Source organism: Rhinoderma darwinii, chromosome 4 (genome assembly GCF_050947455.1).
Source record: "Rhinoderma darwinii isolate aRhiDar2 chromosome 4, aRhiDar2.hap1, whole genome shotgun sequence".
Taxonomy (NCBI): Eukaryota; Metazoa; Chordata; class Amphibia; order Anura; family Rhinodermatidae; genus Rhinoderma; species Rhinoderma darwinii.
Window position 1 is genome coordinate 166,651,957 of NC_134690.1, and position 18,646 is coordinate 166,670,602.

The 18,646-nt window shown below is 43.0% G+C and overlaps 1 protein-coding gene across 1 annotated transcript in view; it reads left to right on the plus strand.

The window, feature by feature from the left end:
* The window catches only part of LOC142760475 (solute carrier family 12 member 9-like), a 64,809-nt gene extending 52,223 nt beyond the window's left edge, over positions 1-12,586 (plus strand). Inside the window, exons 3-6 of the mRNA XM_075863667.1 lie at positions 1,212-1,349; positions 3,867-4,166; positions 11,852-11,959; positions 12,489-12,586. Of these exons, the coding sequence (XP_075719782.1) occupies positions 1,212-1,349; positions 3,867-4,166; positions 11,852-11,959; positions 12,489-12,586 (644 nt within the window). The remainder of the gene's footprint in view (positions 1-1,211; positions 1,350-3,866; positions 4,167-11,851; positions 11,960-12,488) is intronic.
* Positions 12,587-18,646: the final 6,060 nt, after the last annotated feature.

Consider the following 18,646-nt stretch of genomic DNA (forward strand, 5'->3'; position numbering starts at 1 on the left):
ACAGAAATCGTTGCAAAGATATAATTTTCTCTATTACCTTTACAGTGGCTTAAAATGTTGGAGAAAGATTATTCCCTCTTGGAGAGTAGAACAGAATGAATTACTCTTCAAATAAAGCTATCAGGCTGAAGTCATTTCACTCCAGCACAAACCAGCCCTTCACAAAAAGAAAAAAATTATATTCCCCAACTGTCTGTGCTAAAAGTGGACTAGACATTTATACAGAGAAAAATGCAACTTTGTTCACCGGCCTAATCTCGTGATAAGCCCTGATGTCGCAGAGATAAACCTAGTAATTGCTTAACCCCTTGGCTACATACTACGCACATATGCGTGGCAGCCACCAAGGGGAATTATGGAGTGGACTCACGGGCCTGTATGTTACAGCTAACACCTCACTGCAACAGGCAAAATCAAAGATAACTCTGATATCACCCGTTTAAACACTTAGATGCCACGGTAGAAAGCGACCACATCTAAGCCGTTAGAAAGAGGGGAGCGGCCCCCTTTGACAGCCCATTACCCACCCACCCCTTGCGATTGCAGGGAGCCGATAGATGTCATGGCAGAATGAGAAGATTTTTTTTCCGTTTTCCAGTACATTATATGGTACATTAATTGGTGCCATTAATAACTACAATTAATCCTGCCTCAAAAAGAAAGCCCTTAAAATAAAAAAGTTATGGCTCTTAGAAGGTGGGGAGGAGAAAACGAAATCAAAAGCCGAAAATTGACAGCATCTCCAAAAAGTTAATGATAGAAGCAGTTTGAGTGAACCTTCTTCACCAGTTGAAGCTGAATGATATAAAAAGTGCCACAAATGACTTGTCGAAATGGTAAGATTAGAAGCAATTTAAATGTGTCAGTCCATGCTATGAAATATTTCATAGAATTGCAAATGATAAACAGATCATAATAACACAGATGTAAAGAATCTAAAAAATGACACTTGTTCTCTTTATCATGGTGCTTGTCTTGTGGCATTTGTTACCTTGCTTCTATAGGTGGATGATTTTGTTGCTTTTATGTTTATGATTTTGTTACTTGAAGTTATGTTATTGGAATGACAACTATTCGCACGGTAAATATCTGGATAGAATTAATTGTTGATTTTTCAGTTGTGGAAAGTCATATTTTTGAATGTTACTGTATGTCTGTAATGCTTGCGTCTCTGTGCAGATGTATATATTACCCTTAACAGTAACCCACAGACATGATCAGCAGGGCTCTGGGACCTGAGTTTGGTGGCAGCATCGGTATAATGTTCTTTTTGGCTAATGTCTGTGGAAGTGCTCTATATATTCTAGGTCTCGTAGAGACCATCGTGGCCATGTTTGGAATCTCAGCAGGTGAGCACTAGATATGAAATATACTTCTTAATAAGGATGGATATTTTCGCATGTGTACACATTATTATTGGTTCCAGAATTGAATGCAGTTTTATAAGCGTTAATAATTACAGTATGCATTCTCTTCTATTTCCAAGCCACATGAGCGGTATAATTTATGGCCTCGAGGACTGGTAAGAATTTCATTGTTCCTTAGTAGCAAGAACTCTTGCCCCGAAATGTTATTTTTGAACATGTTGCTATTCCCTAAGGGACAGCAAGGGTCTCATACTTAAAGAGATGAAACAAGTCTGATGTTCTGTATAATTCTGGGTTTGATCAGACATTTTGCTTCTGCCAACTCTCTCTTTCTCTTGTTGCAAGCTCCTTTACTGGGCCCCTGATGCTCTTCAATTTGCATGAGCAGGAAAGTCTCCCTGAAGTGAAATGTGAAAAGTTGCTACTGCTGCCTCTGCTCATCAGTGATTCCTATGCCTTGATGAAGACGCATGAGATAAACACACTCTCTGCCTCTCTTCCCCCGAGACACAAGTACAGAGCGCTCTGATCTGCTCTCGGAAATCACGGCTCGCTGTCCCTTCTTAAAAAATGTTGTTTACTCCTAATTTTCCACTCATTTCACGCCAATCTAGAGATGGACGATTCGCAATCATGAATATGATGCTGAGATGGAAGCTGCAACAATCCCGTAGCTGTCAGAAAGCGCATTGTTCTTTAACACTTTCTGCACTGGCTTGTGTTGTTGTTTTTTTTATCTTTTTGCACTCTCAGATCAATTGCATAATATTCTATGGTCCAATACCTTTTCTTATCACAGAAGCAAAATGCAATAATACACCTAGTCAAAACGTAACCTTTAATCCAATCCAGTAAAAGCAGACATGCCCAAAATGTTCTATATGTACACAAAAACAATACATTTAATGGTTGATAGTGGTCTAAGGGTGGTAAATATTTTGTATACTTTTTTTATGGTTTGTAAAAAAATTCTACCTCAACAAGTTCTAATTCTTAAAGAAAACCTGTCATCTACATTGTGCTGATTTCAGCGGTCTATACATACAGAGGGAAGACCCCTATAGTTGGTGGGCGTATATTGAATTAAAAAAAATTGGTTTGCCTACCGGCAAGAAAAGCCCTGTTTTCCAACTATCAATTAGAAAAATAATAAAGTATTTATTAGGTTTTTGCAACAAAGACAAACTACATATACGTAAAATCAAGGTCCATTGCTGACTGCAATCAGCACAGTGCAGAGTATGAGGAGCTGGAGCCAACGGCTGCAGCACGTTGCACCCAGCTCACAATTAGATTCTAGGAGTCAGCAGGACGAGTATTTAAAATAAAAATGAAAGCCCCCCCGACATGTTTCGCTACGATGTAGCGTCTTCAGGGGTATCGGGGCTAATGACAGCCAGTCTGTCACTTATTTGCTAAATTGAAGCTGTTTTGGAGAACTTACATACAGAACCTGGGAAGCCCTGCTAGAGAATATTCATGACCCGCCGCCCCCCACCCCCTTTGTCGCTAATTGACAGACTTCTCCCTATGCTCAGTATTCAGGAGAAATCAGTCAGTCAGCGGAGAGTGAGCAGAGGGAGGGGTAGTTCATAAATATCTCATCTCTGGCGGTGTTACATGTAAGTTCTCCAAAATAGCTTCACTATAGCCAATAAGTGACAGATCGATTACATCAGCGTGTCTGTCACTACATCAAGCTGACCTCAGTGTCGAGAGCATAATGTACATAACCGGTTCTCTTTAAGATGGCCATACACCTTTAAAAACTTTGGGCCAAACGCTCAATCGGCCGACAGCTATTTCTCCCGACCTCCCCATACACATGCACACTTGGTTTGCTTGAGCATATGCATGTGTTCTCAAAAGAGAGCGGGGAATAAGAAACTTCCGAAATGTAACATGCCCAATCCTATTTTCCCTAACATCTCTGCCGAATGAATGTTGGCCAAACATATTATACAGAATAGACGGTCAGCCAGTCCTATAAAAAATAGCGTGTTCTGCCGACGTAAATCGAACGTGTATGGCCACATTTTTAACGTGTACTGGTCAATAAAGGATTGGGGAAATATATACTTTTCCTAAAGTTACCCTATTAGTAACCCTGCATATAAACAGAGTTACCGCCCTGATAAGTTTATCCCCATTTCTCTGTGGTTAACCCTTAGGGGAATACGAGTTTTCAGTCATCAGTTCCTGTCATATTTTGGAACCATAATAGTGATACCTTTATATGTATTGGCATGCTAGTTTACAATAAATGCTTATATAATGAATAAAACAGTCATGTTCTGGTATTAAATAAGTAATACAAGTGAATCACAGATTAACCCAACAAGAAACACCATTTTATGCAGCAAATTGGCTACTAAAGCAAAACTTCCACTCCTGTACGGTACGGCTTGTATGCGATCTCTACTCATTGTCATAGGCTGTTTTATATATTCTATATACATGGCCCTTAATGACTAATGATGACATCAATCTGATTTCCAGGTGATGGTGGAAAGAGTGGAGTCCATGTTTTGCCACAGAGCTACTGGTATGAGTTCCTTTATGGCACAGCCCTGCTTTTTTTGTGTCTCTTGGTTTGCCTGGTTGGAGCCAGTATATATGCTAAGGCAACCTTTCTCATTTTCATCATTGTCATGGTGGTTCTGATCACTGTCTTTATCAGCTTCTTTGCTGTGAAAGAGAAGGTTATTACCATTGTTACTACTGATTCTAATGGCACCCATTACCTCAACGGAACATTTACTGGCTTCAAGCTGTCTACTCTCAAGGACAACGTATATCGTAAGTATCCAACCTGAATATGCTGCATAATGTTCTATTGTACCTACCTTATGTCTAGAACTGACCCTACATGCAATGTCCCATTCAACATGTGTAAGGGAAACACCATCCCATTTCAAGGGTTTTAGCTCTGAACTGGACTTTGTTCATGTATTTGTATGAAATGAAGTATGTAATAAGCTTCTTAATTCATCAGAAGTGTCTTTATAAGTGTGACTGTAGTATTCCCTTACTAGCACAATTCATTTCGCTCAAATATCCACATCTGATTAAACACTTTGAACCATATTGCTGTACGTGAACCATCTCCAACTTCTGTATGGCATTTGTAGAACAAAGAACTAAATCTCATTTCCCTGATGAATCTTACATTATGGCAGTGTAAAGGTCAAAAGAAAATGAAATTAAAGGAGTCCACTGAGAGATTCTGACAAGAAGTGGAAAGATTCAGTAATCATCAATTTGTTAAAAAAAAAAAAGGATGATATCACTTATCCTAAGAGCCGTATTGACCTGTAGAATAAGGACATTCTTAGGCACAAAAAGTTATAAAATATATAGTAAGAGCTACATGGCAGTAAATACCTGGAGTTCTTTCCTGCTGGTTCCTATTTCACAGAGAAAGCTTCCAGTCATGCCACAGTGACTTAAATCAGTGTTGCAAAAGACAATGTTCACCGTAAACTTAAGTGGCATGTTTTTCCTCTATAGTAGCGAATGGCAGTTTAACCATATTCTAAGCTAAAAACGTACCCTACATTTGTTTGTAAAACTCAAAATTGTGTGACATTTACAGAAGATACAGTTACTTACAAATACTGTCAATGGTCAGTGCTATAAATCCAACACATGACACAAGACTGAAGGGAATCTGTTGCGTGCAGGGGCGTAGCTAGAGGCTCATGGGCCCCGATGCAAAAATTCTTACTGGGCCCCCCCCCCGCAAACTTCTCATGGCCGACGGTCCGCAGCTTTCAGCTGCATCGCTGGGTCTCCTAAGTGACCCAACAATGCAGCACTAGCAGCCGGGGGCGTCACTAAGGCTGGGTTCACACACCCTATTTACAGACGTAATTCGGGCGTTTTAGCATTGAATTACGTCCGAAAATGCGGCTCAAAAGCGTTGGCAAACATCTGCCCATTCATTTGAATGGGTCTTACAATGTTCTGTGCCGACGGTCATTTTTTTTTACGCGCCGCTGTCAAAAGGCGGCGCGTAAAAAAGACGCCCGCGTCAAAGAAGTGCCTGTCACTTCTTCAGACATAAATGGAGCCGTTTTCCATGGACTCCATAGAAAAACAGCTCCAATTACGTCCGTAATGGACGCAGCAAAAGACGCCTGCACATGCCATTACGGCTGAAATTACGGTGCTGTTTTCTCCTGAAAACAGCACCGTAATTTCAGCCGTAACAGACGCTGCCGTGTGAACATACCCTCAGGGCTTAAAATGTCAGGGGAAATAGCCCCAATACATATGTGTCCGCCCAAAAAAAGTGTGTATATGAGACAGCATAGCATATCTATAGCACTACGACCCTATAAACTATGGATAGGATTAGATACAGTGGCTCAGCAGACAGTATCACACATGATAGGATTAGATACAGTGGCTGAGCAGACAGTATCACACATGATAGGATTAGATACAGTGGCTCAGCAGACAGTATCACACATGATCGGATTAGATATAGGGCCCAGCAGACAGTATCACACATGATAGGATTAGATACAGGGTCCAGCAGACAGTATCACACATGATTGGATTAGATATAGGGCCCAGCAGACAGTATCACACATGATCGGATTAGATACAGGGCCCAGCTCGCTGACATTGCGGCTCCAGCGCTGGACCCAGGATAGGTAAGAATAATAATTTTGCTTTATGTGTTACAGATTATTTTTGTGTGTTTGTGTTTTTTTTACAGGTTCGGTTTTTGGACTTCGGATTCGAGGACTTCAATGACGGCGTTTTTTTTATTCTCAATAAAATGGTTAATGGGGGTTGTGTTTTTTTATTTCAATGAAATATCTTTTCTATGTGCTTGTATCTTTTTAAACTTTATTATCACCGCATTAGTAATGGCCGCTGGCTGATTGACAACCTCCATTACTAAGGCGGGGCTTAATATTAGCCGGTGCAGAGGCTACACTAACCCCCATTATTACCTCGGTACCCACCGCCACCAGGAGCACTGGGAAGAGCCGGGTACGAACCAGTACCCGACTATCTGTAGTGACGGGCAGGCAACGGGGTGGCCGCAGGCTGGTAGTATTAGGCTGGGAAAGGCCAAAAACAGTGGCCCTTCCCACCCTTGTAATGCTGCCTGCTGCTGCTGTGTTGCATCTGGCTGGTTATGAAAATTGGGGGGGACCCCACATCGTTCTTTCCAATTATTTTTTATTTTATTTTTAAATGACGTGGGGTCCCCCCCCATTTTTCATAACCAGCCAGATACAATAAAGCAGCAGCAGCCTAGCATCACCAGGGTGGGAAGGGCCACTGTTTTTGGCCTTTCCCCTCCTGATAATACCAGCCTGCGGCCACCCCAGTGGCCGACCATCACTACAGATGGTCAAGTACTGGATCGTACCCGGCTCTTCCCAGCACCCCTGGTGGCGGTGGGTACCGGGGTAATAAAGGGGGTTAGTGTTCGCCTCTGCACCGGCTAACACTAAGCCCCGCCTTAGCAATGGATGCTGTCAATCAGCCGGCGGCCATTACTAAGGCGGTAGTAATATAGTTTAAAAAAAAACACAAAGACATAGAAAAAATATTTTATTGGAATAAAAAAAAAACCACACACAACCCACATTAACCATTTTATTGATAACAAAAAAAAAAGCTGTCATCGAAGTAGTCCTGGAATCCGACGTAGTCCAAAGACCGAACCTGTAAGAAAACACACAAAAAATGATTAGTAACACGTGTGTTAGGCTTAGATACAGGGCCCATGTGTGATACTGTCTGTGGGACCCTGTATCTAAGCCTACCACAACATAGGCTTAGATACAGGGTCCAGCAGACAGTAATCTTATACAGTATAAGATTACTGTGTGCTGGGGCCCTGTATCTAAACCGACAGTGTGGTAGGCTTAGATACAGGGTCCCACAGACAGGATCACACATGGGCCATGTATCTAAGCCTACCATGTGATTGTCTTAGATACAGGGCCCAGCAAACAGGATCACACAATCTGTGATCCTGTCTCATGGGCCCTCTAAGCCTGCTACATCGTAGGCTTAAAGGGGTTGTCCAGTCCCTAAACATTGATGGCCTTTCCTCAGGATAGGCCATGAATAGCTGATGTGTCTGGGTCCGACTTCCGGGACTTTCCTGGTTCCGGATCGCAGCGGAGGTCCTGACGTCACAGCGCTATGCATCGCGCACAACATCGAGAGGACAGAACTTCTGCCGCGACTGAAGAGGAAGGTAAGATTAGTTGCCCTGACTGGCGGGGTCCAACTCCCGGGACCCGCCAATCAGCTGTTTTGAAGGGGCCGCAGCACTCGTACGAGAGCTGCTTCCCCTTCATTTCACTACTCGCTCACACTGTGAATCGCCGACACCGATTCACAGTGTGACCGGAATGAAGGGGAGCAGCTCTCGTACGAGTGCTGCTGCCCCTTCAAAACAGCTGATTGGCGGGTCCCGGGAGTCGGACCCCGCCAGTCAGGGCAACTAATCTTACCTTCCTCTTCAGCCGCGGCAGAAGTTCTGTCCTCTCGATGTTGTGCGCGGTACATAGCGCTGTGACGTCAGGACCTCCGCTGCGATCCGGAACCAGGAAGGTAAGGTCAGTCTGTTACTATAGTAACAGGGGCCCGCGGCCCGAGTTACTATAGTAACTTTTTATTGATGTGGTGCGGGGGGCTGTGGGCCCCCCTGGCTTCGGGGCCCGGTCGCAATTGCGACCCCTATAGCTACACCAGTGTAGATATGAGATAAATAGATAGATAGATAGATAGATAGATAGATAGATAGATAGATAGATAGATAGATAGATAGATAGATAGATAGATAGATAGATAGATAGATATTAGATAGATAGGATAGATATGAGATAGATAGATAGATAGATATGAGATAGATAGATAGATAGATAGATAGATAGATAGATAGATAGATAGATAGATATGAGATAGATAGATATGAGATAGATAGATATGAGCAGGGGCGTAACTAGGAAAGACTGGGCCCCATAGCAAACTTTTGACTGGGCCCCCCCCCCCTCTGCTGGGTATCACACAACCCCCCCCCCTTGTAGATAGTGCCTCCCTATAGATTCCACCACACAGCGCCCCCCTATAGATAGCACCATACACAGCCCCCTGTAGATAACGCCATACAGCCCCCTCTGTAGATAACGCCATACAGACCCCCTCTGTAGATAACGCCATACAGCCCCCTCTGTAGATTACGCCATACAGCCCCCCCCCAAAAAAAAAAGCAGCCTATAGTTTGTCCTACAAAAGACATGCATCCCCTATCCACAGGATAGGGGATACATGTGTGATCGCTGGCAGCGATAAGGAGACCGAAAGTTCCCCGAAGTTCTCCATGACTAACCTCGGACTTCTGGCGTCTGCGCAGTTCAATAAAAATGAAAGGAGCGCTGGTCACGCATGCGCACAAGCACGACCGGTGCGCAAGTCATTTCCATGGAGCTGCAGACAGACTACGGAAGTCCGAGGTTTGCCATGGAGAACTTAGGGGGGACTTTCGGTCCCCCGTTCTCCTCATCGCTGGGCGTCCCAGCGATCCCACATGTATCCCTATCCTGTGGTTAGGGGATGCATGTCTTTTGTAGGAACAACCCCTTCAGTGGCGTCTCGCTGTAGCAGCCATAGCGGCTGCTAGCGGAGCCTGCGGCCATGGGAGGGGCCGTGCCGGCGGGTGGCACGGGCCCCCTCATGCTGCAGGCCCCGTAGAAGTCGCTACGGCTGCTATAGCGGTAGTTACGCCACTGCGCATAGGTTTGTACGGCGTAAAACTACAGCTCCCAGCATGGCCGAAACAATGATAAGGATATGCTGGGAGATGCGGTTTCACAAAAAAAAATCATACCACCATCATCTCGCTGCAGATCATACAGTGACTACAATACTGATTAGAGGCAGAATAAACATTTACATTAAGTGACTCACCGGTGACGTCTCAGATTCTAGTTCTTTTCTTCTCACTCCGGTTCAGACATCTATGATGGATTTCTCCCGGCCATGACCCATTTCTGCAGTTTTCCGTTTAGATGTCTTCAGCTTCTCACTTTTAAAACATTTCTGCACCTGTAAACAAAGTTAAAATTCTCAACACCTCTAAATATAACTGTCACACACACACACACACACACACACACACCGTGCCCCCTGTAGATAGTGCCCCCTGTAGATAGTGACCTATATAGAAGCCCCTGTAGATAGTGCCCACATATGGACTCCAGAGCTGCAAGGCAATAGTGCTAACCACTGAGCCACCGTGCTGCCCTACATATAGCTTCCCCTATAGTTAGTGCTCCACGTATAGCCCACCTCTGTAGATATTGTCCCACATATAGCCCACCCCTGTAGACTGCGCACTACATATAGCCACCCTGTTGCTAGTGCCCCACAGGTAACCCACCCCTGTATATAGTGTCCCACACATAGCCCACCCCTATAGAAAGTACCCTAAAAAATAGCTCCCCTATAGATAGTGCTCTACATATAGCCCACCCCTGTATAGTGTCTCACATATACTGCCCCACATATAGACCCCCCTGTAGATAGTGGCCCACATCCCCACATACAGACCTCCCCTGTAGCTAGTGCCCCACATATAGACCCCCCCTGTATATAGTGGCCCACATATAGACCCCCCTGTATATAGTGGCCCCCACCCCCACATATAGACCCCCCTGTAGCTACTGCCCCACATATAGACCCCCCTATATATAATAGCCCACATAAAGACGACCCCCCCTGTAGATAGACCCCCCCCACTATAGATAATGCCATTCACATTTTTATGAGGAAAAAAATATATAAAGTTGACATACTCACATTCTCCGGTTCCCACGCTGTTCACTGGCGATGCAGACATGCTCTCTTCTGAGCATGTCTGCAGGAGCTGAACGAGCGTCCTCCAATGACGCTGATTGGCGGGGCAGAATGACTTGCCCCGCCAATCAGCACCTTCCAAGCATGGAAGCGGCGCGATGATGTCATCGCGCCGCTAGCCAATCATTGTCATTGTAAGGCACTGGATGGTCAGGCACGGAACATGCCCGGCCATTCAGTGCTAATACATGTATTTGGCTGCCGCTAGCACCGGGGCCCCCTCCGGTGCTAGCGACACCTACAGGCATGAGAGTGCCTGTGTAAGGCTCGTTGGCGCGGGCCCCACAGTAGCGGTGCTACCCCTGTAGCAGCCATAACGGCTGCTAGCGGCGCCACCGGGCATTTGGGAGGGCGTGTCGGCTGGCGGCACGGGCCCCCTCAAGCCCCGGGCCCCGTAGCAGCCGCTACTGCTGCTACCGCGGTAGTTACGCCACTGGATATGAGATAGATATGAGATAGATAGATAGATAGATAGATAGATAGATAGATAGATAGATAGATAGATAGATAGATAGATAGATAGATAGATAGATAGATAGATAGATAGATAGATAGATATGAGCTAGATAGATATGAGATAGATAGATGATAGATAGATAGATAGATAGATAGATAGATAGATAGATAGATAGATAGATAGATAGATAGATAGATAGATAGATAGATAGATAGATAGATAGATAGATAGATAGATAGATACTTTGTCTGTTATGCTAAACTGTCAGCCCTGAGGTGTGACTGCTCAGCATGACACACACACACACACACACACACACACACACACACACACACACACACACACACACACACACAGTGAAGGGGTTAATAGCTGGATTGCTAGTTGCTACTTACATCTGCTGTGGGGTCAGAGAGCAGCTCGTACTGCAGGGGAGCAGCAGACACGCACACCATCTTCTTGCTGTAGGCATTCCTTTCCCTCTGAACAGGTCACGAGGAAGAGGGAAACAGCAAGAAGTGAGCTGATTGGGTGGACAGTACAGTGGGCGGGCCTGGGTCTCGTAAGATGAGTGGATTCATCTATCATTCATTTTCCACCGTCTTGTTCCACCTCCACGCAATGACTCTCTGACAGCTGAGCTGCCACCAATGCTTTAAGCTACATTACTGGGTCTCTTTTGTACCACAGCAGGGACCCAGCAATGTAGAGCAATCATTCCAGCGCTAGTGTGGTGAGGGGGGCCTGCGGGCCCCCCTAGCTACGGGGCCCGGTCGCAGCTGCGACCGCTGCGACCCCTATAGCTACGCCACTGGTTGCGTGATACACTTTACTGTACTTTTCTTTGGTTAAGGCTTAAAGTTCTGTTTGATTAGATTTTTACCATTATTAATGTTTCCGTTTTTGAAGGTACTTGTGGGCTTTTCCATTGCCACAGTGTTTTGTAGGGTATAGTTGTAGTTTAAATGTTCATAAAAAAAAATAAAAAAAAAATTGCCTTACATGTGGCTTATGTATTAAGGGATATAATTAAAATAGTAAAATGGGTCTTATTGTTTATGAGCCTAGAAAGGCTCTCTTATGAGATGAAGGCTGTAGGTACATATTCCGCTCACTAATATCTTTATTGCAGCACAATATGCCAGAGACTACACTACGGGAACAATGATGAGCTTCACCACAGTCTTTGCCGTCATGTTCAATGGCTGCACTGGGATTATGGCGGGATCAAATATGTCAGGTAAGGGTAATTTGTCTTGGGTTTGTTGTTTGAATTTATTCTCGCATGACATTCACGGAACATAAAATTCAGTCAGTGTATACAGTATTGGTAGGACTCTTGTAGACGCTCATTACTACTTGCTCCTTTCCTATTATTGGAAGTCTTGGTAAACACATATATTGATCAGTTGATGTAAAATGCCATTGGTGATGACAACAACACTCAAGGTAAGTAAAAAAAACGGTCTACACGGCAAATATCCTCATTAATATGCATAATTATTATAATAATACGACAATGTAATTTCTTCTCAAATATTTCCATGCGACTTCCATTTAATGTGGTTGTCAAACAAATAACCCTGATGTTCAGCAACTGATTGTGCTGAAGAAAATGTTTCTAGTTAAATATATCTACATACAGTTCACTGCATAAATGAGTTCCTCAGAAATTCAGCAATTTCTCTTTTGCAAATAAGACATATTTGGGGTTTCTATTTAAAAATAATTTTTCAGCAACTATGATTTATCGGTTACCAATTTACCAGTTACCAATGGTTTATTAATGAAACATGTAAATACTAAACAAGCAAATATGATTTTCTTATTAAAAGGAAAAGTAGCAAAAATTAGCACACCTTCCTGAAAGTTAGAACCTAATAAAATGTTTTCTGGTGCTAGCTGGGATTAATAGATCAGCAGATGAGTAGGTGTAAGGGTATGTTCACACGGCTTATTTTCGGGAGTTTTTCGGGCCGTAAATGGCCGAAAAACGGGTGAACAATCGGAAGCAGACGGGGCGTTTTTTTTACAAACGGCCACGAAAAAGAAGTGCAGGTCACTTCTTCAGCCATTTTTGGAGCCGTTTTTCAGAGACTCTATAGAAAAACAACTCCAAAAACGGCCATTAAAAACGCAGCAAGAAACGCGACTTTGATTAAAAAAACATCTGAAAATCAGGAGCTGTTTTCCCTTGAAAACAGCTCTGTATTTTGAGAAATTTTTTATTTTGTGTGTGCACATACCCTAATTGTTTGAGAAGTGCTACTTTTTCAATCACTTTCAGACTTAATGCAAACAACAATGACAAAAATTAGAGATTTGTGTGGAGACTTGAGAAATAATTGTATTTCATTGCACAAAAGTGTACAAGGATACATGAAAACTAGCAAATCGCTCTTAGGCTGGATTCACACGAGCATGTTCGGTGGAACGTATTTCGGCCGCAAGTCCCGGACCGAACACACTGCAGGGAGCCGGGCTCCTAGCATCAGTTATGTACGACGCTAGGAGTCCCTGCCTCGCTGCAGGACAACTGTCCCGTACTGTAATCATGTTTTCAGTACGGGACAGTAGTTCCACGGAGAGGCAGGGACTCCTAGCGTCATACATAAGTATGATGCTAGGAGCACGGCTCCCTGCAGTGTTTTCGGTCCGGGACTTGCGGCCGAAATACGTTCCGTCCTTTATGGACCGAACATGCTCATGTGAATCCAGCCTTATTATGTCAGAACACAAGATGGTCATAAGACAAGCTCCCTGAAATATTTGTGCCGTCGCCGTAAGCTTTCACACTGTGATAAGAAAGTTTTGCTGAGAAAAGTGCAGGAGAATCGCATTACTAGCTTATTATGTTATTTTATGTACCATACCACAGAATAAAATCTGAGTAAATGTTAAACTGGTTTTGCTTTTATTTTATTTAGTATTGTTTAGGTTAAAACGGTCCTTTACTGTTGAAAAAGATCCTTTTGCTCACCTCTGTATTATTTTTTTTTTCCAGGGGATTTGAAAAACCCAAGTTACTCTATACCCAGAGGAACAATCACTGCTGTGATCTTTACCTACATAATCTACAATGTGCTGGCGCTGATCGTTAGCTGTACATGTGACAGGTAGGAGGCAGTGGCGCATTTCTACTATCTATACATAGGACGTATCTATCTTACATAAGCATTTTATCATATCGTAAGGTTTAGAATTGTAGTAGACAGACTTAAATGCACAGGACAACATTTTTTATTTTCATTTATATTAGAAAGTATTGAGTGTGACAACAATTACAAATATTGACAGTCGCCTCTGACAATCGGAATACCACAGAATAGTTCGCTTTTGTGCAGGGGTGTTGACTGAATGGGACAACCCCACTAAGGCCCTGTTCACACGGCATGTATTTGACGCCTGTTTTGGAACATTTTATGCACCAAAATGTGTGTTAAAAACGCTTGATTAAGCTTCCCATTGGCATCAATCGGAAAGCGCACCATTAGTACACACAAAGCTCTTTTTTTATGCTAGCGTATTTAAAAAACACGTGTCAGGTAAATTTTTTGATGCGTAAAGCATGCTGTAAATGCGCCAAATGTTCCCATAGTCAATGGGAGTTCAAATTACGTGCCAAAAAATATCCAAAAAGCACGCACAGAATGCGCTTTACAAAAACACTATCGTATTTGACACGTTTACACATAAAGATTTTGTTGCAAAACAGGTGCTAGAGCAATTCTCACGCAACAATCACAGTCCATAGGGATATTTTTCTTTTCCCTACATTTTTAGACAGGATTTTGGCAAAGGAAATTGAAATTGGCAAATAGAAGATGTTTAATATTCCAATTCATAGGTATAATTGTTTGGGCTTATGTTTAAGGACTTAAAACATGAACAGAATTCTAGACATTTAGCAGAATATAAAAGGTTCGCCAAAGCTGAAACTAGTCTTGTAAATGCACCTTTACCACCCGCAGCTACTGTATGTCTTTTTTTGTCATGATTTCTTCCCCACCCCAATTGTTGCTTATGTGCCCCATAAATCTATTCCTTTTTGGTAACAAATACACATAGCCTAAATGTGCTTATTAGACTAATGTTAGTTTCTTAGTTCTGTTGAGTTTTTTTTTTTACTAACATTTATTTTAGTCAATCTGGCAGCTGGAGCCTCCATTAATATCAAGAATAAATGGCTCTTGGCACCAGTTTTCACAGTGATCGTATCACGCATACATAGCTACCATCATACTGAAATCAATTAGTGTTAAAGGAATACTTAAAAATGGAAACACAGCCAGCACATGGTGGTTATATATGTTCTTTACTTTTAGGCTGGGTTCACACGACCTATTTTCAGACGTAAACGAGGCGTATTATGCCTCGTTTTACGTCTGAAAATACGGCTCCAATACGTCGGCAAACATCTGCCCATTCATTTGAATGGGTTTGCCGACGTACTGTGCCGACGACCTGTCATTTACGCGTCGTCGTTTGACAGCTGTCAAATGACGACGAGTAAATTGACTGCCTCGGAAAAGAAGTGCAGGACACTTCTTTGCAACGTAATTTGAGCCGTTCTTCATTGAAGTCAATGAAGAGCAGCTCAAGATTACGGGCGTCAAAGACGCCTCGTATAATGCGAGGAGGAGCTTTTACGTCTGAAACGACGCAGCTGCTTTTTCCTGAAAACAGTCTGTCTTTTCAGACGTAAAAGCCACTTCTCGTGTGCACATACCCTTACAGTGTATGGCCGTTGTGCTTCCTGTTATTTGCTCCAACGACATTTTTTCTACATTGCAACATCAAGTGGTTGCTATCACCATGGCTCCATGACATCTGCATATTATTTACCTCCTCTTACATAGAAATCAGTGGGCAGGTGCACATAACAAAGCCCCTCCTAGGATGGGAAAATGTAACTAGCAGTTAGAAATGATGCATCATGGAGCCTGACTGACAGAAAAATTAGGAAAAATTACATAGGAAGATGTGCTACCAGCAAACAACTATTTTTATGACTCCATAAAAGATCCGATAGTTGGCTGATCATTGCCATGGTAACACGAGCCAACCTTCGGACGAGTGCTCCTGACCTTCGGCGGTGTAAAGGGGCCTTATGTCTGTGGTCAGAACAATCTCTTTTACTTATTACACATCAGCATCTAAAACCTCAGTCTTACTAAATCTTTAATGAGAATTTTGGAGTTTCCCTAGATGAACTGTGATAAGACAAATAATGGTACGATTGGCCAGAAAACTGGTGTTGATTTTCTGATTGCAACCGGCCCCAAACGTCTCAAGATTCAAATTGGCAGGTTATCGAATTATTATGGATTAATTTAATTGTTGGGCTATTTTCCATTACGACTTCACGACTGCCATACGGCTATATATGTTCCAACTGCCGATGCCCCGTGCAGTTGTTACATATATAAACGTTGGCAGCCTGTAACGGGGTATAATGAGTGCAGTGCTGCTTCAGTGTGAGCAGCGCTGCACTCTCATGTATGCAAGGGTTTTAAGAGCCACTTAATACACCCCCACTGTAGATAGCGCCACACACAACCCCCGCAAAACCCCCTGTAGATAGCGACACCTAAGCTCCCTCTAGGAGCGGAATCACTGGCCAGCGCTCTGGCCATGGATTCCCCTCCTAGAGGGAGCCTCCAACGTCTCAACATCACCGCTGTAAATAGTGCCACCCCCCCTGTACATAGCATCGAACCCCCCTTCCGCCTGTAGATAGCGCCACCTAAACTCCCACTAGGAGCTGAATCCCCGGTGTCAGATCGCTCTGTGCCAGAGATTCCGCTAATAGAGAGAGCCCCTGACTTCACTGTCCACCGTCAGGGGCTCTCTCTAGGGATTCTGCTACTGAAGAAGCCCCTGGCGTCACCATCCATATATGGACAGTGATTTCAGGGCTCTCTCTAGGAGCATAATCCCTGGCCGACATTCTGACTGGGGTTTCCGCTACTGGAGAAGCCCCATGGCGTCACTATCCATATACGGACAGTAATGTTAGGGCTCTCTCTAGGAGTGAAATCCCCGGCCGACATACTGACGGGGGATTCCGCTACTGGAGAAGCCCCTGGCGTCACTATCCATATATGGACAGTGACGTGAGGGGCTACTACTGGAGCGGAATCCCCTGCCACAGCGCTGCCGATGCTCAGGCAGGGGATTCCGCTTTTAGAGTTAGCCCCTGACGTCACTGTCCATATATGGACAGAGACATCAGGGGCTCTCTCTAGGAGCGGAATCACCAGCCAGAGGGATTCTGCTCCTACAGGGAGCTACAGTGGTGCTATCAACAGGAAGGGGGTCCCATTTACAGGGGGGTGGGTGCTGCTATCTGCAGGGGGTGGCACTATCAGCAGTGGGGTGGCACTATCTACAGGGGGATGTTGCAATCCACAGGGGGGTGGTGCTAACTACAGGGGGTTTTATCTGCAGGGGGTGGCACTATCTACAGTGGGTGTGGTGCTGTCTACAGTGGGTGCTATATACAGGGGGTGTGGCGCTATCAATATGGGCACTGTGTGTGGCACTATGTGGGTACTATCTACAGTGGGAACTGTGGCACTATGTGGGCAATGTGGCACTATCTACAGTGGTATTGCATCACTGTCAACATGGGCACTGGGGTGTTTTCAGGTGGCTGGGACAAAAAAAACCCTAACGAATACAATTCATCCATTTCTCGTGTGAATGTAGCTTTATAGCCCTCTTCACTCTCCCCTCACAGCGATTCAGGATAACGGAGAGAGAAGATGACTAATTGTTACAGAGCTGTACAGTGTATAGAGATATATCTATATCTATATAATATAATATAGATAAATAAATATATTAAAAAATTACAAAAAAGTGTTTTTTTCAACATTTTTAGTGATTTGTCTGCTCATAATAAAAATTAAAAACATGGAATTAATTAAACTAATCTGGAAAATGAATGCCTCATAAGACTTGTAAAAAAAACCTAAAGTTAAATAGTTGTGATATTCAAAGCAGTTCCAAAGATATTATCGTTTAAAGATGTGCACATCAATAATGGAAAATTTGACCTGGACACAGGGGCAACAATTACCCTTGCTCATGAAAGGGTTAATGAACATTTACTGAAATTTGGGTGTGATAAAATTATAATACTATTACAACTACTACTACTAATAATAATAATCTGTATTTATGGCATATTTTCCTTTGTAAATATGCCAGCATATGAGAGCGGAAAAAAATATACAAATCTTTTTTTTTACGATAATAATTTGTGTGAAATTTTTAATGATTTGTTTTTACAATTTTAAAAAATGTTGTGCTAAGCTCACAAAAGTTTATTGTCATAAATTTTCAGAATACATTTCATTTTTACCTCTGGGGACTTTCTCTCCAGCAGAGATGTTTAATTTACTATTGTAAAGTAAGAAAGAAATTAAGTAACAGGATATCATTAGGAAAAAATACTTTTATGTATATAACAATTACTGAAGCACAGTGGTTGCGCGTTTTAATTAACCCCTAACATATCAAAAGACATTCAATGATCATTTCTGGAAAAATAGATAAAGAATATATTAGAACAGAGAATAAACTAGGGGTTAATGTTTCCTAAAATGTTTCCAAATTGACGAATCTGCATTGACAGTCAAAGAAGAACAGTGATCACATCAATTACAAATATTCTTACCTATGATGGTGGCAAAGCTGGACTGAGGCCAACTATAACTAATGAAATGATGTACCCATTTTTGGCCATGAGTAACTATGTATCAAAACCTATTTTATATGTATGAAGAACAGTACATGATTTCACATAGTTGACCCTTGATTTTTCTTTGTTCCCAAAATAGCTTGTATTTTTTGATAATAACTGCACTGTAAAATTCCTCTTGTTTGATATATCTTATAACATAACGTTGAACTTGTGAAC